General features: G+C 34.4%; 1 protein-coding gene and 1 long non-coding RNA gene across 2 annotated transcripts in view; one reads left to right on the plus strand and one right to left on the minus strand.

The window, feature by feature from the left end:
- Nucleotides 1-319: 319 nt before the first annotated feature.
- The window catches only part of LOC102529552 (disintegrin and metalloproteinase domain-containing protein 18-like), a 52,657-nt gene continuing 27,448 nt past the window's right edge, over nt 320-25,528 (minus strand). Inside the window, exons 13-20 of the mRNA XM_072950239.1 lie at nt 20,922-21,017; nt 20,165-20,363; nt 16,739-16,844; nt 13,237-13,420; nt 10,963-11,043; nt 7,582-7,696; nt 2,648-2,807; nt 320-490 (exon numbers count right to left, since the gene is read on the minus strand). Coding sequence (XP_072806340.1) covers nt 448-490; nt 2,648-2,807; nt 7,582-7,696; nt 10,963-11,043; nt 13,237-13,420; nt 16,739-16,844; nt 20,165-20,363; nt 20,922-21,017 — 984 coding nt within the window. The 3' untranslated portion in view covers nt 320-447. The remainder of the gene's footprint in view (nt 491-2,647; nt 2,808-7,581; nt 7,697-10,962; nt 11,044-13,236; nt 13,421-16,738; nt 16,845-20,164; nt 20,364-20,921; nt 21,018-25,528) is intronic.
- Nucleotides 335-4,618, plus strand: LOC140689435 (uncharacterized). Its single transcript, XR_012064369.1, has 2 exons — nt 335-552; nt 4,434-4,618. It is a non-coding gene; the product is annotated as an uncharacterized lncRNA (long non-coding RNA).

Here is a 25,528-nt window from a genome sequence, read left to right on the forward strand (position 1 = left end):
GGAAGGGGCGGGGCGGGAGCAGAAGGGGCGGGGCGGGGCGGGAGCGGAAGGGGTGGGGCGGGAGTGGAAGGGGCGGGGTGGGGCGGGAGCGGAAGGGGCGGGGCGGGGCGGGAGCGGAAGGGGTGGGAGCGGAAGGGGCGGGGCGGGGCGGGAGCGGAACCGGCAGAGCAAGAGGAAGGGGCAGCGGGGCTGAGTGGAGCAGAGGTGCGGCAGTGGTGTCCTGACCGGACCTCAGCTCCTTGGAGCCTGAAGCCCAAGTCGCAGCCCTAGGACGCCTACCTGCTCTCAGTTGTAAGAGGTAAGCACAGAGAAGCACTCGTCCTGCCGAAGTATGCTTTATTTCCAAACATTTGACATTTTAAAGGTATTCAGGGGGTAACATAAGGGTTATAAATTGTAATTTTTCCTCTTGAAATAGGCCATTTGCTGGTGAAGTTCTTGGCGGTATTAATCCATGTCATAGCGTTCTGGTGCAACGGCTGCATGACTGCTGTGAAGGCAAAAGGAAACATTGACAGTACGTTTAGTAGCAGACAGTTGCCTGCTTTAACCGTATGTAGCACCAGGTTTTTGTTTTACTTCTCAGGTCAAAACACACATGGAAAGGACACAGACACTAAGAAATCAAAAGTCAACTCTTAGAGATACATTTTTTTCTTAGAGACCCAAGCAGTCCAAATAAAAAGCTAAACATTAAATGTATATATATTTATATATATATATTAATCTATAAGTATATATGTGTGTATTTTATTACATATACAAAAATATAAATCTTATCACCTATTTCATACCTTACTCATAATTTACTTTGAGCTTTACACAAAAATTTACCTCAAAATGGATTATAGATCTAAATGTGAAATGCAAAGCTTTAAATATTCAAGAAGAAAGCATAGGAGAAGATCTGAGTGACCATCGGTTTGGTGGTGGGTTTTTAAATATAACAACAAAAGCAAAATCCAAGATGGGAGACCATAAAATTAGTAGCTTCTCCGCAAAGGACACTGGTGAGAATGAAAGCAGGACACATACCTGAAGAAAAGATTTGCAATTTTATGTCTGATAAATGACTTACACGCAGGATATGTAGACAGGTGTGTATACAAGTGTTAATACATGTGTATGGAATTTATATTTCTGTCTGTTGTGAGGATCTAGAAGCAATGACACCTACCATCTAGATCTAATACTGTTCTCCAATAAAAGAAATCAAGGATCTTTGTAGAAACAGCTGCTTTCAAGGCTGTGGCAAGGAATATACAAGATTATTCTGGAGCACTATCAGAGTTTTGGCAATTCTTACAGTGCCAGAAAGTAATAATTGCTCAAAAAACAAAAACACATGGGGTACATTTAGTCACTTCCCTTTATATATTTAGATATAAAAAGGGAGGAAAAAAATAACCTTACAGGTGTTTTCGTGATTTCAGGGAACACCTGACAAACACTGCTTCCTCCAGGTAATCAAGGGTGATAATTAAGTTATCAATTGATAGCATTTGTCCTTGATAGGATAAGAATGACCTTCCATCTCTGTGGTCTCCCAACCTAAACCCGTAGCCCCAGCCTAATGTGTGTTGGAAATAAATATATTGCTACAATGAAATCGTTCTTTCCAGCTGGTGAAAATTATGTTTTCAGTGGCTCCAGTATAGTATATATACTTAGAGAATAAACAAAGATGGGAGGCCTAATGGTACACATCCCAGGCCTGGTGAGTTTATAAAAGAGCATTCACTAAGGCTGGGGCAGTAGACACCTAAAAAGACTGTAGAACATGTATATTACTAAAGCTCCCTCAGTGATGCTACCTGTCAGGTAATAGTTGTCACCTTTCCTTGAATTCCCTCTCTCTCTCTTTTTTTTTTTTTTCTTCCTTTTTCTCTGCAAAGGCTCATGATAGGCCAGTAAACTCACTTTCTCTTTCAGTGACTGTGGCCCATCACTTCCCTGAACAATATACATAGAATGTGTGTACAGTTGAAAGTGTCTTCATAAAATGGACCAGTATTTATAGCTTGCAAAGAAAACGTCACTTTGAAGCCGAAATTGCCATCTGTGAAGTTACACTTAGGGACTAATTTGAGGGTTTCTGGCCTTTAGTAAGTCAAATGTTAGGTCATCAGAAGATACACAAATGTAAAAAGAGCATGTACAAAATGATAAGAAACACTATGTAATTTCAAAGGAATTTTGTAGAGATTTTTAAACAGTATCTGAGACCACTAAAGACAAAAATCATGTGATTCAAGGATTTATTAGTGACAGTTTTAACAAAAATCCTAAATTGGAAAAAAGGCTTGCCCTGAAAGAAACAAACACCAGTACTTAATGTAGGTCTAACTGGAAAAGGAACTTAACGTGATGCACCAAATAGAGTCTTCTCTGACATATTAAATTTCTAGTTCAATGTGGAATACTCATCAGGAAAACAGTTTTAGAGCAGTCAAAATTTTGATTTGCCTCAATACATTAACAACAAACTACTGGGAAAAGAAAACTGTTAAAATGCCATTTGCCTTAGATTTAAAACAGCACAAACTGAATAAGAAATATAACAAATATCATATGGTCATGAATTTATGACCCTAGTTAAGGATCAGCACAATTTAAGATAATGAGTTATTTGTGCAATAATACTTACCCCTCGTATTCTGCATTCTCTCTGTTGCATACTTTTCTCATTTCATTTCGCTTTATGATCATAGTGGTGAAACATATCAAAAAGGGCAGAACAATGTAGAAACTCAAAGTAAGCCAGTTGCTCTGATGTGTTTTGTAGCCTTTTTTAACCAAAGTTATATCTAGAAGTGAAACACAGGAATCAGTGGATATTCACTGAATATTTAAAGAAATTTATATTTATTTCACTGTTATATGTACATATATAAAATCATATGTAGAACTGAAATTTTAATACCTTCTAAAATGCATTTTTCATAGATTTACTATTCTTTTTTATGCATATTTGTTTAATTATTATGATACTGGATACATGTTTTGAGTTCTGCTTACTACATTCAGCTTATTTATGGCATCAATATTTTAAAAGGTGATACAGTAATAGGGCTTAAGTTAAAAATTTGGAAAGAAATACACCATGAAAACCCCCAACCCCTCCCTTGCCAAGTCACATAGTTTCTCTCCTTGGGAGAAACCATTTTTAAATGACTTAATGTTTCTCCACCTAGTGTTTATATTTTATACATATGAATAAAATCCATATCCATACCTATACTTGTATCTGTATCTACCCACATGTAACGTGTTTGTGTTGTGTGTATTCCCCCCCATTGACATTCAATAACATATCATGCCCTTTTGTTACTTCTTAAGCTTAAAAAATGAAAGTATTACACAATTCGCAAAAGTACATAATAAATAAATGTATTAGCCAAGAATTAGCACGATCACCCAGACCTCAAAACATGGCCTGAGAGAATCCCAAAAGCATCCTCAGAACGTTTTCTAATCATCATTCATGGTCTTCTTCCACGATTAATTAGTAAAATTTTTACTGAAGTACAGCAGACTAACAGAAATGCATGCATGCTGTAATTATACAACTCAAAGGATATCCTGAATTGAACACATCTGTGTAAGCAGCACCAAATCCAGGAATGTCATATTACCAGCACCTGTGTTTTTGTTTATTTTTTGTTTTTTTTTCACATTACACATACAAAGTACAAAATTTTTTAAATTGAAGAAATAAAGAATAAAGCAAATAGTTGAGTCCTGGAAAATATATTGACAACATGTGGAAAAGCATGTGAAGATTATCTAAATCATTTTCTATCTCCTCTACCCTGTATCATCTTCCCTCTCACACTCCAAATTTTCCTGTTTAGTTTTTGAAATGGAAAAAATTCCAAACTAAAACCTTGCAATTCACTTACATTTAAGGACCTCCAGTCAGCTTTCTTTCAGCCGCTGTCCTTCCCAATGAGAATCACTAATCCATTGTCTCCAAGAGCATGGATCATTTTTGACAGATTTTAAATTTTATATAAATAGAGTTATATTTTATATACTTTTATTCCAATTTTTTTGCTCAATATTACCTAATTTGGAGATTCACCCATATTATTGCTTACAGTTGTAAAATATTCATTCTCATCACTGCATGGAATATCTTCATGTAGAAATAATAGCTATTAATGCATTCTACTTAAGAGCATTTGGGTAATTTGCAGTTATGGGTGTTATGAATAGTGCTGCTCTGAGTGTTACCCTCCATGTCTCTTAGTCACCATTTGTGTGCATATCTCTCATGTATATGCCCTTGGAAGTGGCACATTCATAGCATATGTCTATATGGAACATTAGTAAGTTTGCCAATGATTTTCCCAAGTGGTTGTAGAAATTACATTCCCATTACCAGTGGATGACAATTTTGGTATATACGATATTTTCCTTTTTTATTATAGTTATTCTTCATATACAATGAAATGCAAACATTATAACTGTACAGATGGACAAGATTTAGCAAACGCATACTCCTCCAATAAGGCAAACATCTAAAAGATTCTGTTTTGACAACTGTGAGTTTTCTTCATTTAATGTAAAATTCTTTTGTTTTTTGATAAGTAAATAACATAAGTTTAATGCCTGAGATCTGACAACAAAATAGTGTGACTATCATGTTATTTAAATTTTGCTATTTTAACAGCTTTATTGAGTTATTTAAGACATGTATTAATAGGCCTATTTAAAATGTACAATTTTATAGGTTTTATTATATGTGTCCATCTATAAAACTACCACATCAGTCAAAATATAGTTGACCCTTGAAAGACACAGAGGTTAGGATTTTTTTTCCTTATTGTGGGGTTAGGGGTTTTGATCATCAGTGCTTTCTAACAAAAGGTTTATGATCAAAAGGAGGGAATTGATAAAATAAATCTTTACGTTTTGAGATATAGGGAAGTCATTCTGGCTTATACATGAGTTAACTTGAATTTTATGCCAACTGAAATAACCTGTTTGTGGCCTATCAGACATATATTGTACACCTTAATTATTAAGGAAAAGGGCATATTGACCAGAAGTAAAGTATGTCCATGTTAAAAATAAAGATTAAGTGCCCCTCTTCCTGGGATGCCAACGCTGGTCCTCTTTTGATGATAGGACTCCCTTCCCAGGTGCCAAGGCCATACCACACATGCTGTACGTGTATGTGCTGGTCTTGTTTTTTTGAAACCTTGAAGAAATGTATCCCTGATTCATTTAATGTTCTTTGTTCTGACAAGATATAAAACTGTGCCGAAAATCCTGCTTCTCGAGAGAGCAGCATCTCAGTCATCTGGGAAGCTGGCTTCTGGGCTATAGTCTACAGTTTGGCTCATGTAAAACTTTTTTCTATTCTTATTGTTGATTGTTTATTGATTATTGTCATTGACAGGGTATCCACGCCCAGCAGTCTAAAACCCATGTATAGCTTTAGCATTGGTCCTCCGTACCCAAGGTTCCACCATACCCAGGTTCCCCTTTCGTGCATTCAACCAACCTGGGATGCTGTAGTTTTTTGTTTTTGTTTTTGAAAATCTGCATATAAGTGGATCTGGGTGGTCTAAATCTGTGTTGTCCAAGGGTCAAGTGTAATGAATATATGTGTCATCCACAAAAGTTTCCTCTTGCCCATTTATGATCCTGCCATGCTGCCCCTCTCCTGACAGGCAACCCCTGAACTGATCTGCATTCTCTCGCTATAAATTAGTTCGCATGTTCTACAGTTTAATACAAATAGAGTCAGACAGTATGTATTCATTATTGTCTTGCTTCTTTTACACAACATTAATGTTGACGCCCATCTACATTGGCTCATTTAACAATAGCTTGTTCCTTCTTATTATTTGATAATACACTATTGTTTGGATACACCATGCTTGGTTGATCCAGCACCTGTTGATTTGGGTTGTTTCCCAATTTTATCTATTACACATAAAGTTGTTATGAACATTTGTATGCAAAGTTTTGTGTGGGTGAAAGCATTCTATTCTCTTGGGTAAAAATGACTGAATTACATGGTTTGAATGTTTACCTTGCAGAAACCGCACAATTTTACATTTCAACAGTAGTGTATGAGATTCTACCCTCACACCTTGGCCTTCATGTGGCTAGCCCTTTAAATTTAAACAAATTTTAAAGGAATTTAATGGTATCTAATTGTGATTTTAATTTGCATTTCCTTGATGAACAATGATGTTGAGTATCTTCACATGTGCTTATTTGCCATATCTTTGATAAGATGTCAGTTCAAATATTTTACCCATTTTTATAGGGCTATTTATTTTTTATTAAGTTTTAAGGATTATATGTCCTGAATGTAAAATTTGTATATATTCTGAATATACCTTATTAGGTATATACCTAACTGACTTTTAAAAAGCAAAAGTTTTTAATTTTGTCGATACCCAAGTTACTCACTGAATTGCTTTACACTTTTATTGATAATCTGTTTTCTGTATATCTCTGGGTCTGTTTCCAGTTCTTTATTCTGTTCCATTGATCTACATGTTTGTGTTGACATCAGTGTTACACTGTGTTGATTACTGTAGCTTTATAGAAAGTTTTGAAATTGGGTGGTGTATTTTTTCCAAATCACTCTTTTTCAAAGTAATTTTGGCAATTTTTGGTTCTCTGAATTTCTGTATAAAGTTTATAATCAGCTTGTCAGTTTCTCAATTGAGCCTGCTGGATGATTTTTATAGGGATTTCCTTTAATGTGTGTGTGTATATATATATATACATGTACACACACACATTATGTCATCTACAAGTAGTGATAGTTTTACTTCTTTCTTTCCAATTTGGAGTCCTTTTATTTCTTTTTCGTTGTTGTTGTTGAATTCCTGTGGGCAGGACTCCCAGTGCTATGTTGAATAAAACTGGTGAAAGTGGACATCCTTGTCTTGTTCCTGATCTTAGAGGAAAAGCTTTCAGGTTTTCACTCTTGAGTAAAATGTTAACTTTGGGTTTGTCATATATGGCTCTGTTATGCTGAGATATAGTCCCTCTGTACACACTTTGTTGAGAGTTTTTATCATAAATGGATGTTGAATCAATGAATAACCACTTGCCTTCATTCATGAGAACAAGAGAAAGTATAAACATGTACTCCATCACCCCAAATGTAATTTACTAGCATTTCCTAATAAATACATATACTTATAGTTCATCATATGTTTTTGTCTAAATTTCTCTCAGAATAACACCTCATCCTACAGTCATTTTTTAATAACCTACCAAGTTTTTAATAACATAGAATGCACATAATGTGCGTAGTGTTCATTCATCCACATTGAAATTTGTTTTGAATTCATGCTGTAAAATTTATTTATACTTAAGAGTACTATATTCTATCTTGGTAACTAAGTTGATTAAAGCTGAGTGTCTCTGAGGAAAACTCATTACAAATACTATATAATCCTAATTTAATTAAAGCCACTATTTAAGATAACTCTTTTAATTACTCAGGAGATCATGAAAGATGTGACTCAGCAGTATATTTCTTCAATTATTTTATAAAACAATATTAATACTATATTTTGTTTTAAAAGTTCAGTCTTTACTCACCAGATGTATAAACATTTCCATCATCAATACTTCCTCCTGGTGAATCAATTTGTAATTCACAATATGGAGGCCTGTATCCAGGAAGGCAATGACAATTACCTAAATTATTACATATCTGAAACAGAAAAATGTATAATCACTATAAATCATGGTAATCTTCATATGTTATATATAAATACCTAAATTCAAAAGAATAAAATCATTATTTGCTAAGTTTATTAAGACTGTGTAACATGAGGATAGATTAGAAAAAGTAGTGAAAATTTTGGCAACATAATAGTCAAAGACAAAATCACTACCCTACATTATAGTTTATTTCTGGCCTGCATACACTGACTGTTTTTGATAAATACTTTGTCTTCCTCAATCATTTTTTAGTAAATGGGAGTCAATAAAGTTATGGCCACTGTATTCACAGAGAAGAGCATCATTGGGTGAATTTAGAATTTTTCACAAATAGTATTTCATTTAGTTATTTATGAAACATTTGCTGTCACCACTTCCACATTTTCTATTCATGCACTTTAATTTATATATAAAATATTGTGATAAAACTGCCATCAATTGACTTGGCCACTTTAATTTCTTATATCCTAGCCCCTTTTTCAAAATTTAATACTATTGATCAACCATTTGTATTTCATTTTTATGTAAATAATTTTTCAAAATAAAACATAGATGCAAAAAAATATTTAAAATATACAATAAAACTTTATAATAAGCTTGAATTCTTAGCAGTTCATATTCAGTGAGTTTACATGTTACCTGTGTTTTCACATTTCAATAATTTAGTATTAATTTTCATTTTAAAGTAAAACATGTAACTAAAATTTTATAAAATTCAAACAGTTCAGATGCACAGAACTAAAAGTGTCTTCATCCACTAATGAAGTCCCACTCTCCATTTTCTGTGATATATATATTTATATATAAACACATATACTCACATCCACAAACTCATGTAAACACACATTCATAGGTTTTTGCCAAACTAACAGACTGATGTTATATTATGAATGTGTTCCTATACCTGTATGTATAAATACAGACTGGCACATTTTAAAAATAGATGTAATATTCAATGGTATGCATATTTTTATAATTCTGATTCAGATATTGTGTTCTGTCCATGCACACTGATAGTATTAAATTCTTTGTGTGTAAAGATTATTATTATAATACTCCCAAACTCATTCTGTGAAGCCACAATCATCCTGATACCAAAACCAGGCAAAGATACTACCAAAAAGAGGATTACAGACCAATATCACTGATGAACATAGATGCAAAAATCCTCACCAAAATATTAGCAAATAGAATCCAACAGCACATAAAAAAGATTGTACATCATGATCAAGTGGGGTTCATCCCAAGGACACAAGGGTGGTTCAGTATACACAAATCAATCAATGTAATACATCACATCAACAAGAGAAAGGACAAAAACCACATGATCATCTCAATAGATGCAGAAAAAGCATTTGATAAAATTCAACACCTATTTATGATAAAAACAACTCTCACCAAAGTGAGTATAGAGGGAACATATCTCAACATAATAAAAGCTACATATGACAAACCTACAGCCAACATAGTACTCAACGGTGAAAAACTCAAAAGTTTCCCACTAAAATCTGGGACAAGACAAGGCTGTTCACTGTCACCACTCCTATTCAACATAGTCTTGGAAGTCCTAGCCATAGCCATCAGGCAACAGAGAGAAATAAAAGGGATCCAAATTGGAAAAGAAGGGGTAAAAGTGTCACTATATACAGATGACATGATACTATATATAGAAAACCCTAAAAGGTCCACACAAAAGCTACTAGAACTAATCGAAGAATTCAGCAAGGTAGCAGGTTACAAGGTAATGTACAAAAATCAGTTGCATTTCTTTACACTAACGATGAATCAACAGAAAAAGAAAGTAAAGAAAGATTATTAAAATTTTAAGTCTCTTTTCTCTGTAACATTGAATTCCATAGTGTCCTTCTGTTTTACACATCAGTATCTCTATTTTTTGATATTTAGTGCAGTGGTGATAAATATTTTAACATAAAATTTTGAAATTAGCATTAGAATATCACTTATTTATTATTTCAAACCTAATTCAAAACCATTCCCCCTTCCTGAATTAATTTACCATTTTCTAAGCAACATAAGTCAACAGAGGATACCATCGATCTCATCATTGCATTTTTACTAACTGAATGAAAGAGAAAGATTGTCAGCTAGAGCAGAAGCAATAGCCAAATAAATAATATTAAATTTTATTAAATGAAGAATGACTTGCTATTTCAGACTGGGTGTGTAATTTGACTTTCTAATAGAAAAAAAATGAAACAAAAAACATAGACCTTAGACACTTGTCAGCAATATTTCTAAGCTCAAAAACCAAAGAAAAGTAATCTCACAACATTCGGCACAAAGCAAGGGGAATTAAATTAGCATCACCTCTCTCTCTGACTGGACCAAAAGCGACAGGACAGTGCAACACAGTGTACAAAGTTTTGGGAGAGGGGAAGTAAAATGCAATAATCGTCTGACAACAAAGGGATTTTTTTATGTGGAAAGGCAAAATTTTTGCATGGCTGGTATGTGAGACCTCTTAATCTGTATCTCCCACATACGTTTGTTTCTACTCTTTGAAAAAAAGTAATGCAGCACCTCATTCCTTTCATTAAGGTAGATGAACAGTGACATATTAGAACCTTTATCTAGAATATCTAATCTAAATAGGCTATAACTTCCCTATAACATTAATTTTAGAAAAACTTGACATAATGCATAGTATATCTCAAGAACATCAAACTCAAAGTCGAAAAACACAACTTAGAGGTGAAAGGTAAAAGAATGCCAGAGTACCAACGTGGGCAAGACAGTTATATTTGCAGGGAGAAATCGTTCTTACTTGTTTGATATAAAGATAGAGGAAGAAAGATACAAGAAAAATGTTAAAAGTACAAGGTAACTAGTGATCAAAAAAAAAAGTTATACAATTGAATTTCCTTTGTAAAATATATAAGCCATAAATTTTAATTATGGAAGGTATGAGGGAGAACAAATATGTTCACAATATAAAGAAAATGTGTATTTATTCACATAAGAAATCAAATGTTTTTTATTTAAGTAAGTTACAAATTCATAAGTCGTAAGTGCTTACAAGGTAAATTCAGTACACATATACTACAATTCACTTAATAGCGTTTGAATCAGTTGAAGATTGGCTAATTTTCTTTATATTAGTTAGCTATTCCTAGGCAAGGTCAGATTAAAAGTCACGTAGACTTTCAATTCTCCCAAACAGGACAGACTTTTATTTTGAATTACCCACAAAAAAACCCCATGAAATTTAGAACTACAAAAAGAAAAGTAACTTACCCCATTACCTTTGCATTTTTCAGTGGCATCACAATTATATCCCATTAAAGGAACTTCTTTGCAGGTTTTATTTACGCAATACTGAAATAAAACAAAACACATAGTATTTCATAATTATTCACAAATTTGATAGGAGAAAAGAATTAACTACTTGTTATAGATGTATAAGAGATGCCCAACTTGAGACCTTTTATTCTGTAGTATTCTGATTCTGGTACTCCAATACAAAGATTCTGGCATTCCAATACAAAATTGTGAACAATAATAAATTTTTAAAAATTTTGAGATTGCTTGTCTTAACATAGTTTATATAATAAAGTCATATAATTTTGGTTTTGATACTTACAATTGGGAATTGAATTGAGAATCTTTATCAGGATAGTCTTATTTGTTATGTTAACGTTCTGTTATGAATAACTGGTTAGATTAATATTAATGATTTGTCCCTAAAAAACCACAACATAATTTATTAATTTGGTTTGGGTTTCAAATATAAATTAATATTTTGGATTATAAGTTATCATGAATCCTTATTATAATGTTGATCAGAATAATCTGACAAGATAAATATTTAACTTAATTTGTATCCATTGTAAGACCCTTCTTATGTCAAAGTGGGTAATCCAGTGGTAAATTAGTCATTTTCCCCCTCATTTACCTTTTTCTGTTTTTTTTAACTGAGCTCCTAACTTACGTTCTTTCAATTTCTTTAAAAATATCAGCATATAATATGATTAAATCATTGAAAATAGGAATATATCCAATGAGAACGAAAATTAGCTTTTATTTCCTGAGTGTTAGTATATTGCCAATAAGTGAATGACGTTGCATATGCCAGTCTACTTTTGCCCCTTCTCTTCAGTATAACATTAGAAGTTTTAGCCAGAGCAATTAGGCAAGAAAAATGAAAGGCATACACATGTTAAAGAATTAAAATTATTTGTTTGTAGATGATATGATCTTATATGTCAACTGTAAAGACTCCACACACACACAAATACCAGTTAGAACTAATCAGTGAATTCAGTGAAGTTGCAGGATAGAATATTAACACAAAAAATAAAATGCATTTCTTTACACTAACAATGAATATTCTGAAAAGGAAATTAAAAAAAAATCAATTTAGAATAGCATCAACTATTATTAGTCAGCTAAACTTAACCAAGGAGCGCATACACTGAAAACTAAAAAGAAATACTAAAAAATAAGTTAAATAAACACAAAAAATAGAAAGCTATCCTGTATTCATGGACTGGAAAACATAATATTGTTATGATATCAATACTATCAAAAGCATCTATAAATTCAGTGCAGTATCAAAACTCCAAAGACACTTTTTTCCCGTCCTAAAATGCATACGGAATCTCAAGAGACTCTATAAATAACCAAAGCAGTCTTAAAAAATAACAGAGCTGGAGGACTCACGCTTTCTAATTTCAAAACTTAATATAAAACTATAGCAATAAAAACAGTGTGGTTCTGGCATAAATTAAGACATATTGACTAATGCAACAGAGAGCCCAGAAATAAAGTTACATATATACAAAAGTGAATGTACTAAATGCCACAGTATTTTGTATACATGAAAATGGTTAAAACTGTATGTTATGTTATGTATTTTTTATTAAATTTAAAACATTAAATAAACCCTTGCATGGAGGTTTTTGGCACTCTTTTTTAAAATTGAAGTACAGTTACAGTGTGTCAATTTCTGGTGTACAGCACGATAAACCTCTGAACCATTTTTGGTCTCCGTTTATTTTTTGACTGCCTGACTAGTACTACACATATGTACGAACACAAGCTCATACATCGCCTGAGTGTGCTCTCCCAGTACAGGCGTCTTGTTTGGGTCTTCCAAACTTCTCACACTGACATTTTGATCATACAGATGAGCCAATGATTGAAGAAACATGAAAACTCAATGAAGTTTCTTTGTGAGACAGGAAAAAACTAAAAACTCAAAATTAGAATTTTATGATTTCAAGCTACTGGAATTCAAAGATCTAAAAAAAAATCACTCGTAATTTAGTGGAATCTTGTGCTTAAAAACACATGTTCTCTTAAAAACACATTAGGAATGATGACAGATTAATCCAAAATGTTACTGGATAACTGAGGCTTAGTTTAATTATCTTTTCATTATCATATGGGAAATATGTGGCAGCACCAGGTTCAAATCCATTCAGTATGATTGTGATAGTCATCATGGAATATGTAGCTGATAATCACATAATTTAACACAGATAAATATAAATGAGCGTATTTTGTTACCATTTGTGCACCACACACAGTGCCATCAGCCACATAGGCATAATCTCTGCCACCTGATCTCACTGATGATCCTGTAGTTATGCATACATGTCCTTGAGTATACAAATAAACTGCAGATCGAACATCAGTTTTGAAAGGATTCTTTTGTGGCCAAACACAAGCTAATTTTCCACAGAGAACATCCCTGGAAATGAAAAGAAAAAAGTCTTAATCATTTTGTCTTTTAATGAAATCAGGTTGTTTTTTATTTTTTTACATACACATACATACATTCTTTTTCATTAGAGGTTACTATAAGCTGTTGAATATAGTTCCCTGTGCTATGAAGTATGAACCTGTTTACTTTATATATAGTAGTTAGTATCTGCAAATCTCAAATACTTAGTTTATCCCTTCCCACCCCCTCCCCACTCCCGGTAACCATAAGTTTGTTTTCTATGTCTGTTAGTCTGTTTCTGTTTTGTAAATAAGTTCTTTTTTTTTTTTAAGATTTCGCATATAAATGATATCATATAGTATTTTTCTTTCTTTTTCTGGCTTTCTTCATTTAGAATGATGATCTCCAGGTCCATCCATGTTACTGCAAATGGCATTGTTTTATTCTTTTTTATGGCAGAATAGTGTTCCATTGTATATATATCCCACAACTTCTTTATCCAATCTGTCGATGGACATTTGGGTTGTTTCCATGTCTTGGCTATTGTAAATAGTGCTGCTATGAACATTGGGGTGCATGTATGTTTTTGAATTAATGTTCCCTCTGGATATATGGCCAGGAATAGGATTGCTGGATCATATGGTTAGCCTTTTTAGCCTCTGGAGGAATCTCCATACTGTTTTCCATAATATCTGCAGCAAACTACATTCTCACCAGCAGTGTAGGAGGGTTCCCTTTTCTCCACACCCTCTCCAGCATTTATTGTTCATGGGCTTTTGAATGATAGCCTTTCTGACTGGTGTGAGGTGATACCTCATTGTAGTTTTGATTTGCATTTCTAAAAAGAATTGTATTACATGTATGATAACATAAATTGTTGTTTAATTGATAGTATAAAACCAGAAAAATGCCAAAATGACATTGTCTTATGGTGCCCAACAACTGAATGCAACCCAGTTAATTAGCACCGTAGCAGAACTAAAATCTATGCACTGAACTCAAGTGTTCAGACATGCCTTCCTTTCCTATTTCAGAACTCAATTTTTACTCTCCCCTCATCATGTTTTATCATATTCTTTGGGAAAATTCATCACCTGTTTATTTCACTTATCATACCACCCCACAGCTTCATACACGTTGTCACAAGTGTCAGGATTTCTACCTTTTTTAAAAGCTGAATATTCCATTGTATGCATTCTACATTTTCTTGATCCCTTGGTGGACACTTACTGTGTCCATACCTTAGCTTTTGCTGGATCATATGGTAGTTCTATTTTTAATTTCCTGAGGAACCTCCATACTGTTTTCTGTAATGACTGTATCAAATTACATTCCCACCAACAGTGCAGGAGGGCTCCCTTTTCTTCACAGCCTCACCAGTGTTTGTTATCCATTGTCTTCTGATAATAGCCATTCTAACAGGCATGAGCTGGTAGCTCATTGTGGATTTGATTTGCATGATCATAATGATTAGTGACATTAAGCAGCTTTTCATGTACTTGTTGGTCAATTGTATGTTTTTGGTTTTTTTTTTTAAACACATCTATTTGGGTCCTTTGCCCATTTTTAAATAAAGATTATCATTATTATTTTTTAAATATTGTTTGCTATTAAGATCTAAGAGTTCCTTGCATATTTTGGATATTAACCTCTTATTAGATATGTGGTTTGCAAATATTTCCTCCCATTCCATAGTTTGCCCTTTTATTTTGTGGATGGTTTTCAGTGCTGAGCAGAAGCTTTTTAGTTTGATATAGTCCTAGTTGTCTAATTTTTCTTTTGTTGATTTTGCTTTTGGTGCTAATCTGAAAAAAAAAAATCATTGCTAAGACCAATGTCAAGACGCTTATCTCCTGTATTTCCTTCTAGGAGTTTTACAGTTTCAAGTCTTACTTTCAAAATTTTTTTCCCACCTTGAGATGATTTTTTTGTGTATAGTATAAGACAGAGGTCCAGTTTTTTTTTTCCTATAGCAATACAGGTTTTCCTACACCATTTATTGAAGAGTCTGTTCTTTCCCCATTTTATAATCTTGATCCCTTTGTTGAAAATTAACTGTGTATGCATGTATTTGTTTCTAGGCTATTCTGTTTCATTGATACATCTGTTTTTATGCTAATAGCATATTCTTTTGATTATTATAGCTTTGTAATATAGTTTAAAATCAGGAAATGTGATGGCTCGAGCTTAATCTTCTTTCTCAATATTGTTTTGGCTATCTAGGATCTTTTGTAGTTCCATTCAATTTTAGGACTATTTTCCTATTTCTGTAAAAAAAAAAAGTCCTTGGGATTTTGTTAGGGATTGTACTGAATCTGTAGATAGCTTTGGGTGGATATTTAGGCAACATTAGTTCTTCCAAGCCATTGGTATATAGTGTATTTGTATTTATTTGAGTTTTCTTCAGTATCTTTTATCAATGATAGTTTTCAGTGTACAGATCTTTCATTCCCTTGGTTAACTTTATTCCTGAATATTTTATTCTTTTTGATGATATTTATAAATGGGACTGTTTTATTAATTTCTCTTTCCAATATTTCATTGTTCATCTATAGAAATATAACTGATTTTTGTATATTGAGATGGTATCTTGCAGCTGTACTGATTTTGTTGACTAGTTCTAACAGTTTTTCGTAAGTCTCAGGTGGCCCACACATTAAGATCATATCATCTCTGGCAAAGAAGATTTTTCTTTCCTCCTTCTGATCTGGATGCTTTTTATTTCTTTTTCTTGCCTAATTGCTCTGGATGGGACTTGCAGTATTACATTGACTAGAAGTGACAAAAGAAGACATTATTGTCTTATTCTTGATCTCAGAGGTAATACTCCCAGCTGTTCCCACTAAGTATAATGTTAGCTGTGGGTGCAGAAATGTGTACAAGTTCCTTGTACAAGGAGATACTGGTGATTTGGAGTGGACTACAGAAGCGACAGCAGGGAAAGTGTCTGTCAGTTTCCCGAGTCTCTGAGGAGGACTGCAGTCAGTCCCTAGATGTGTGCTAACTTAGGAACCTGACCTTTAGGTAGCAGATTTCCTAGTATGCAGATGGAGGCCTTTCAGGGAAAGACTTGGAGATGGGTGATTTCATCTGTTCCCTCTGCACTGAGCCCACTTTCTGCCTTTAGTAATGAACACCAGATTTCTCTTAATCTAGTCTCCTTATTAACACACAAGCAGAAAAAAAGAAAAGAGAACTGTATTGCACAGAAGAAAAACATAGTACAATATTATTTGAAAATGTTCTCCAGATACATGATTTACTTTCAAATACTATTTAGTGTCTCTTGACAAGGAATATATAATTTTTATGATTCAATGAAACAATAAATTTCTATATACATACTTCTGTTCATAAGGTAATGGTTGGGAATTTTGAAAACCACAGTTTCCAAGTCTATTATGCAGAGAATTAACTTCTTCAAAACAGGCAAACGGAGCACCTTGAACACCTTAAAATGAAAACATGTCCATTCAGTTATTTTTCTTAGGTCAATAAAAAGCAAATGAAATTCATTACATTAAAAAATCATGGTCATGATCACACTTATTTTTTCTGTGTGTAGGATATCACTGCAAGTAGAAACTATTGTCTTATCTGTCAGAAAATAGAAAATGATTATATCTATTGTAGTAAATTGTTATGGTTAAAAACAATTTGCTGATACTCCCTGTGGAAATGCATGCTTTCTAGTCCAGTATACATCAGGCTTGACCTTGAAACTTGCTCTGCTTAATGAAGAGAGACATTTGGAACATCATTTAGGGGCAAAACCTTCAGAACTAGCAGACAGACTGCCATTTTCTCTTTTTTTTGTTTGTTTTTAAATTTTTTGTTGTGGGGGAGCAGTTAGATTTTTAAATTTTATTTTTTCTTTTAATGGAGGGACTGGGGATTGAACCCAGGACCTCGTGCATGCTAAGCATGTGCTCTACTATGAGGTATACTCTCCCCTCTTCTATTTTTTTTTTCTGATGGGGAACAAGCAGTGTTTTAAGTAGAGGTTCATGAGTCAGTCTAGGTGTCATAGTAAGGCAATGTGGAGTCGCAGAGAACCTGTATTAGACATGTAAACCTCAGAGATTTGAGGTTTACTTCCATTCAGTAAACATAGGAATGAGCACCTAGAAGTGGAGTTCTGCTGTAGAACATGCCTAAAACGTGGCATTGTAATCGAAGCCTGGCAGTAGGTGGCGAGGTTGAGAGTAACGCAAATAACTGAGAGTCGGTGTTATATTACCTTTACTCAATCGGCAAATGATTATATTTGGGTCTCACTGAGTAATTTTGATCTATTACAATTTAATTTATTTTTCTTCTAAAAACACAAAAACATAGTGGTCTATTATGTATGAATAGTCACTGTCTAGAAAGTAAGCATATATGCATGAATCTTATTTGAATTATTCTCAAAAACTCTTTAAAAAACAAAACATAAAAATACATTTTGATGAGTTGCCTATGACGACTCTTATCATAGCAGTCCTTCAGCGAGGAAATACGGTTACCTGTGAATGAAATGCATTCTGAGCTTTTTAAAGTTTATGGCCATTAAAATTAGACTATGAATGTGTAAAGTAAAAGGAAATTAAATACAATTTCAGAATCTACTGATGTGCCACTCCAATCTCTATATACATAAATGCAGCTCCTAACATGAGCTGTGAACATGGATTTTTGCCCAGGTAGCTAAAACCAAAAACGAAAATCAAACCATGAGAAAAGGAATGTACAATACCATCGTGGAAAATCTGAAATGTTCCTACAGAAACTAACCTTTAATTCAAATTTAACCTTTATTGACCTTGTGATTCAAGTTCTTCCACTTCTAGAGTTGTGTAATAAGTGTAATATCCTACAGAGGGATCCAAATTTAAGATGAAAGAAATATATAAGACAGGTCTCCCAGCCCTCCACCCAGCTGTGCTGGGACCTGGCATCCTCACCAGTGGGCCCACACCAGACCCAGGACCCCAGGAGCCTTGCAGCTAGCTCTGCCAGGCACCAGCTCTCCCCACCAGCAGCCTGCAGCCTGTGCACTAGGCAGGCCTGGCAGCCAACCAGGCCAGGGACCAGCCCCACCTACCAGCACTCCTAGGAGTCAGCCCTGCCACAGATTTCCAGTTACATAATAAATGAGTCACAGAGATGAAACATACAGCACAGGGAATATAGTGCATTATATTGTAATGTATTTGTATGGTAGTAGATGATTCCTAGACTTATTATGGTGATTATTTTATAATGTGTAGAAATACTGAATCACTACTTTGTGCACCTGGGACTAACATAGTGTTGTAGGTCAGTTATGCTGCAATGAAAAAATATGTAGACACTGGGAGGAAATGCATTGAAATGTAATCGTGGTTATCTCTGCAGGGCAAGGATTATAGGCAGTTGTTACTTTTCACTTTATGCTTTATGTATTTCTAATTGTCTGCAATGAACATGTATTGCTCGTAAAATTAGAAAACAATAAAAGTCATTAAAATGAAAAAGTAAGAAATGTTGACAAGGAACTGAACAATTGAAGAAAAACTTTCCTCCATCAATCTAAGACCAACTTTACAACCTCACATAATGTTACATAAATCGCAAATACTGAAACCGTGTGACTTTTTACATCTAAGCCTCATGTCGAAGCAGTATGGTATCCTCAGATGTAGTCAGGAATCCTTTACACTCTTCAAAAATAGTGAGGATTCCAAAAAAGCATTTGTTTATGTGAGTTAAACATTGTCTTAGAAATTAAAACTGAGAAATTATTGAAACATTTATTGACAAGTAACTCTAATAAATCCATTGTATGCTTATATAAATAATATATCTATAGTGAAAAATAACTTCTTCAAAACAAAATCTCTTTAGTGCCTGGCCCAATAGAATACTGCTGGATTCTTGTATATTCAGTTTGTTGTATCTGCTATTTTAGTTGAAGTATATGAAAAAATCAGCCTCATACAGATACACAGTTGGAAAGGGAAGAAATATTTTAATAACTGTTTCAGATAATTGTGGATATTCTTTTTTTTTTTTTTTGGTCTACACTAAATGTAGACAAATGATAGTTTCCGTAAAGTTGGTTGCAATATGGAACCTGAAATATCATCAGTGAACTGTTTGCACTCTGTTACATTAAAATCCATTAATCTGTCTCAAACCTTGAATGGAGTTTTACCGATGTGTCATTTTGTGACATCATGCATTACTCATCTGGAAAATACTGGCTGACTGATTTATGTAGCTCTTCCAAATGTTGACATATTTCATCGTACAATTTCAAGCAAACACATTTGTTAATATCACCACCAATTTAATCAGATGCATCTTTATTCAAAAGTTATTGGGTCACCGTGGCAGGTATGTCTTCTAAAGCTCGAATTTTCAGTTGAAAGTTTAAATTTTATCATCAGCAACACACTCTGCCAGTATTTGCCTTGAAGTTACAGGCTCACCTCATTCACTTTTGATAAAATTGTCTGCCACATACCCAACTCTTAATAAACACAGTTTGTCTCAATGACTATTTTAAGTAGAAAAGGCATTCGATGAAAAGAAAGTGGCTAGTTCAGCTGGCAACTCAACCACAAGTTGCACAAGTGCTTCATCACACACTGCAGTAAGCAGCAGAGGTGCTTTCTGCATCCTTCTCATGTAGCACACAGAATATCAGGAAGCCATGGACTCAAAAGTTGGGGCTTAATAAAATTAATAATTTCTACTGCTTCATCAAAGACAAGAAAAAGAGAAAGATATAAAAAAGAGCAATACCTTTACCAAATAACTTGGCACACTGGTTATCGGTAGTTTGGCATTGTCCATTATAACAATATGCAGTCCCCAACCTGCACAACTGGCCATTCATTGCATAAGTGTCAGGAACACAATTACTAGAAGTTCCATTGCAGTACTCTGTAAAGTCACACTCTTGATCAATACTCTTCCTACATGGAGTGCCTGCTACTGATAGCTAGGAGGAAAAAGAAAATCATAAAAAAAAATTTATTTCTGTTAGCCTGAATCACTGCAGGTGATCAGTGTACATACACATTGAACAATTCTACTTTTCATTGTTGTAAGTTGCCTGGGCACTCCCTTTGCATACATGTGTGTGTGGTGTATGATTTGACTAATCAGTGTGTGAGTGTTCTTTGCATATTCTGTATACTACATGTGTCATTTGCTACGCATTTTGCCTGCTCTGCATATATTTTCATGGTCATTTACCATTTATTTGACTTCACAATTGCCTTGAGAGTTGATTTTTTTTATAGCAGTGTATTTGTTTATGCTGCTCTTTATTTGATAAATTAGAAGATGGTGAGCTGTGGTTTCAACACAACAGAATAATCAATAGTAATCTGAGGTGCCTCCTTTATCTCATTGTAGTCGTCCTTATATACTTGTGGTGGTTGATGCACCCTTGTTCCACTGAATTATTCTATAATCTATCAATTCCACATTAATTCAATTAATATGGCCTTCTGTTATCACAGTTCAAGTTCCAACATAAATGTTGGAAACTTACCTCACATTTTGATGTACAGCATGATCCTGAACCACATTTTACTGAGCCTTTCAGTTTACATGTATTATAATCACAGCAATTCTTAAATTGACATTCCTAAAATTTCATAAGAAGTACTATATTAGTTAACTACTTAACAGCTCTTGTTTCTTAATCTCAACTCCTATTTAATACTCTCTTGTGTTTAACTTTCTAGTTGCACAACATAGTTATAGTCAATGACGTTTTATTATTTTACTATTTCCAGAATACCCAAAGACACATACAACTATTAGAACTAAATAAATAACATTTAAAATAGCAGTTGATTAGTAACACTTATTACTTAAAATATTTGGTAATTAATTCATAAATTGCCAACATGTAAATATATCATTTGAATTTCCAAGAGAAAACTCTCCCCAGTTGTCTTTTTAGTGATTTGTTTACTAAAGTTTCCGTTTGTGAATAAAGGTAGAGTTAGGCAATATATATAATAAAAATACTTCTGGTGTAGTAATCATATGCAGTGTTTTATTACAATGGATATGTTGACACATGTATTTTCATAAGGTAAATGTCAGTCAACTGTTACTCAAATTAGGTGATAATTTAAATTATGTTAACAAACCAAATATTGTTTTCATGTAAATATGTTGCATTTATACAATTCTTTAATAATTTTATATTCTTAACACTTAAAAATCAAACATTTTCCATTTACTCAAAAATCTAGTTTCAAAGATCTTGTCCTTTATTAAGAAGGTAGGATTCTTTTTCATTTAAAATTTTCCATGTTTCCAATTTTTTATGTGTTTATGTGAATAGATATATGTAATATAGATGTTACTTATGTATTTATAACTTATGTATATGTAACATTATTCTGTATGTTAATCTTGTATCCTGCTACCTTGCCAAATTCTTTTATGAGCTATAGTAATTTTTGTGTAGTTTTTAGGGTTTTCTATATATAGTATCATGGCATCCACAAATAGTGACAGTTTTACCTCTTCTCTTCTGATTTGGATCCTTTTTATTTTTTTTTCTTGCCTGATTGCTGTGGCTAGGACTTTGAAAACTATGTTGAATAGAGGTAGTGAGAGTGGGCATCCTTGTCTTGTTCCAGATTTGAGTGGGAAGGCTTTCAGTTTTTCACTGAATATCATGCTGGTTGTGGGTTTGTCATAAGTAGCTTTTATTATGTTGAGATATGTTCCCTCTATACCCACTTTGGTAAGAGTTTTTATCATAAATGAGTGTTAAATTTTATCAAATGCTTTTTTTCTGCATCTATTGAGATGATCATTTGATTTTTGTCCTTTCTCTTGTTGATGTGATGTATCACATTGATTGATCTGCGTATGTTGAACCATCCTTGTGTCCCTGGGATGAATCTGCCTTGATCATGGTGTATGATCTTTTTTATGCATTGTTGGATTCTGTTTGCTAATACTTTGTTAAGGATTTTTGCATCTATGTTCGTCAATGATATTGGCCTGTATTTTTCTTTTTTGGTAGTGTCTTTGTCTGGTTTTGGTATCAAGGTGATGGTGGCTTCACAGAATGAGTTTAGGAGTATCCTCTCCTTTTCAGTCTTTTGGAAGAGTTTGAGAAAGATTGGTTTGAGTTTTTTGTATGTCTGGTAGAATTCCCCAGTGAAGCCATCTGGTCCTGGGCTTTTGTTTGTAGGGAGGTTTTTTTATTCTAATTCTGTTTCATTTCTAGTGATCAATCTGTTCAAGTGATCTGTTTCTTCTTGAGTCAGGTCTTGGTGGACTGTATGTTTCCAGAAACTAGTCCATTTCTTCTAGTTTGTCCAGTTTGTTGCCATATAGTTGTTCACAGTATTCACTTATAGTTTTCTGGTTTTCTGTAGTATTAGTTGTAATTTCTCCATTTTCCTTTCTTATTTGATTTCTGTTCTCTATCTTTTCTTCTTGGTGAGTCCGGTCAGAGGTTTGTCAGTTTTGTTCACTCTCCCAGAAAACCAGCTCTTGGTTTGATTGATTTTTTCTTTTTTTTTTTTTAATCTCTATTTTATTTATTTCCTACCTAATCTTTATTAGCCCCTTCCTTCTGCTGACTTTTGGTTTTATTTGCTCCTCTTTTTCTAATTCTTTTAGATGGTAGGTTAGGTTGATTATTTGAGATTGTTCTTGTTTTTTTGAGGAAGGCCTATATCGCTATGAACTTCCCTCCTAGGACTGCTTTTGCTGTATCCCATAGATTTTGTGTGCTTGTGTTTTCACTGTTATTTGTCTCAAAGTATTTTTAATTTCGTCTTTGATTTCATTGTTGACCCATTGGTTTTTTAATAGCATGTTGTTTAGTCTCCATGCTGTCACTTTTTTCTCATTCCTTTTTCTGTGGTTGATTTCTGTTTTCATGCCCTTGTAGTCAGAAAACATGCTTGAAATAATTTCTATCCTCTTAAATTTGTTGAGTCTTCCTTTGTGCCTGCATATGCGGTCTATTCCAGAGAATGTTCCATGTGCATTTGAAAAGAATGTATATTCTGTTTTTTGGGGATGTGATGTCCTAAAAATATCAACCAAGTCCAACTGTCCAGTTCTGTCATTTAGTATCTTCACTGCCTTATTGATTTTTCTGTCTGGAAGATCTGTCCAATGATTTTAATAGGGTGTTAAAGTCTCCTACTGTGATTGTGTTCCCATCAATTTCTCCCTTTATGTCTACTAGTATTTGTTTTATATATTTAGGTGCTCCTATATTGTGTGCATATATGTTAATGAGTGTAATATCTTCATCTTGTATTGCTCCTTTAGTCATTAAATGGTGTCTTTCTTTATCTTTCTTTATGGCCTTTTTTTTAAAGTCTGTTTTGTCTGATATGAGTATTGCTACTCCCGCTTGTCATTTCCATTTGCATGAAATTTTTTTTATCATTTCCATCCTCTCCTTTTCAGTCTATGTGTTTCCTTCATCCTAAAATGGGTCTCTTGTATGCAGCATATTGTAGGCTCTTATTATATTAGCCAATCTGCAACTGTATGTCTTTAGATTGGAACATTTAGCCCATTGACATTTACATTAATTATTGATAGATGTGTTTATTGCCACTTTGAACTTAGTTTTCCAGTTGATTTGGTATTTCCTCTTTGTTCCTTTCTTTTTCTTTTTGTGGTTTGATGATTTTCTTTTACATTATATTGGTTTATTTTTGGGTTTTGTGACTGTATTGTATGCTTTTGATTTGTGGTTACCCTGTGTTTCAAGTATATTAACCCATTACATCCATAAAGGCACCCACAGAGCAAATGGGTCCCCTCTGCCTAGGGCTGTAAACAAATCTCAGTCCTGCCTATGAAGTTGTGGAGCCGGTCGCTGTGGATCCAAGTTTCAACCCCACCTCCACCTGGGAGCTAGGCACCAGTGAGTATGGTGGCTATGGCTGAGCCCCACCTCTCTTCTCCAGAAAACGCAGTAGGAATGGTTCTGTGGGCCTTCACACCTCCCCACAACACACACACCAGCAGTGTTGGGGGTTTTTTATGGGTGACCCAGGCTGTTTTGTTCTGTATACACTCCCAGCCATGGCACACAGCACATTCCAGCCCCCTGAGGCTGCCTGTGTGCAGTTGGCCCCAGCCCTCTACCTGGGCTCTAGCAGCCAATCCCAGCCCACCACTGCTGGCTTGCATCTAGGACTGGGAATCGCAGGGACCCTTTGTGCTGGTTTCTCTCAGTTCTGTCAGCCAAGAGGCTCCTGTGCACTCCTCTGAGTCTCAGACGTTCCCCCTCTGTCCCCGCTGACCTCTCGTTGGAGAGGAGCATTCAGGCTTAGGAGCATTATTCCTCTTTTGCCACTCCCTCTCTGCAGGACAAGTTCTTTTTTTTTTTTTTTTCTCCTACCAGATTTTGTGAGAAATCTTGTCTTTTGAAGTAGACAGTGTTCTGTCAATGTATCAGGTGTTCAGAATGAACAGGCAGGTCTGTGGTTGTCTCTGTGTATTTGTGGGAGAGGGTGACCTAAGAGTATCCTTCTACTCTACCATCTTGGTACCCCTCTCCAGGCTTCTATTTTAATATCTTGGAGTCAGCATCCTTAACATCCATCCCTGGCATGTTTTCCATGTTCTTGTCCACATGTATTAACACATTCTACAAATTTTTAAAAAGAACCTCTCTCTTCCAGTATCAAAGAGTATTTCTTCACGTGGGCTCTGCTTAGACTTGAGACTAATTAGTACCAAGGAGGGAAGGCGGGGACAGATCTTGTGAAGAACATGCATCATCTCATGAGACATCCATCTCGTGTGACGTCTCCTGGTCTACGGGAATGTGCAGCTGCTTGATTCCACCAGGGGGTAGTGGGAACTTTGCAGCCCAGAGGGTTCTGCGGAATCCAGAGGTTTTAGGTTTCTAAAGTGCATCTATTCAAGTGTACTAAACTCAGAGACATAGCACTCATTACCATCTGGCTAGCGATATCCACTTTCAGAATCCTACCTTGAGTGTCTGCTTCCTCGGACAATTTCTGGTCCTGCTAATGTGCTTTGAGTTTCCCCAGAAAGAGACTCTGAGACAAGGATGCATATGAGTAATTTATTTGGAAGGTGTCCTGGTTTCCCATCAATGCTGTTACAAATGACCACAAACTTAGT

The sequence above is a fragment of the Vicugna pacos genome, chromosome 26 (genome assembly GCF_048564905.1).
Source record: "Vicugna pacos chromosome 26, VicPac4, whole genome shotgun sequence".
NCBI classification, from domain to species: domain Eukaryota; kingdom Metazoa; phylum Chordata; class Mammalia; order Artiodactyla; family Camelidae; genus Vicugna; species Vicugna pacos.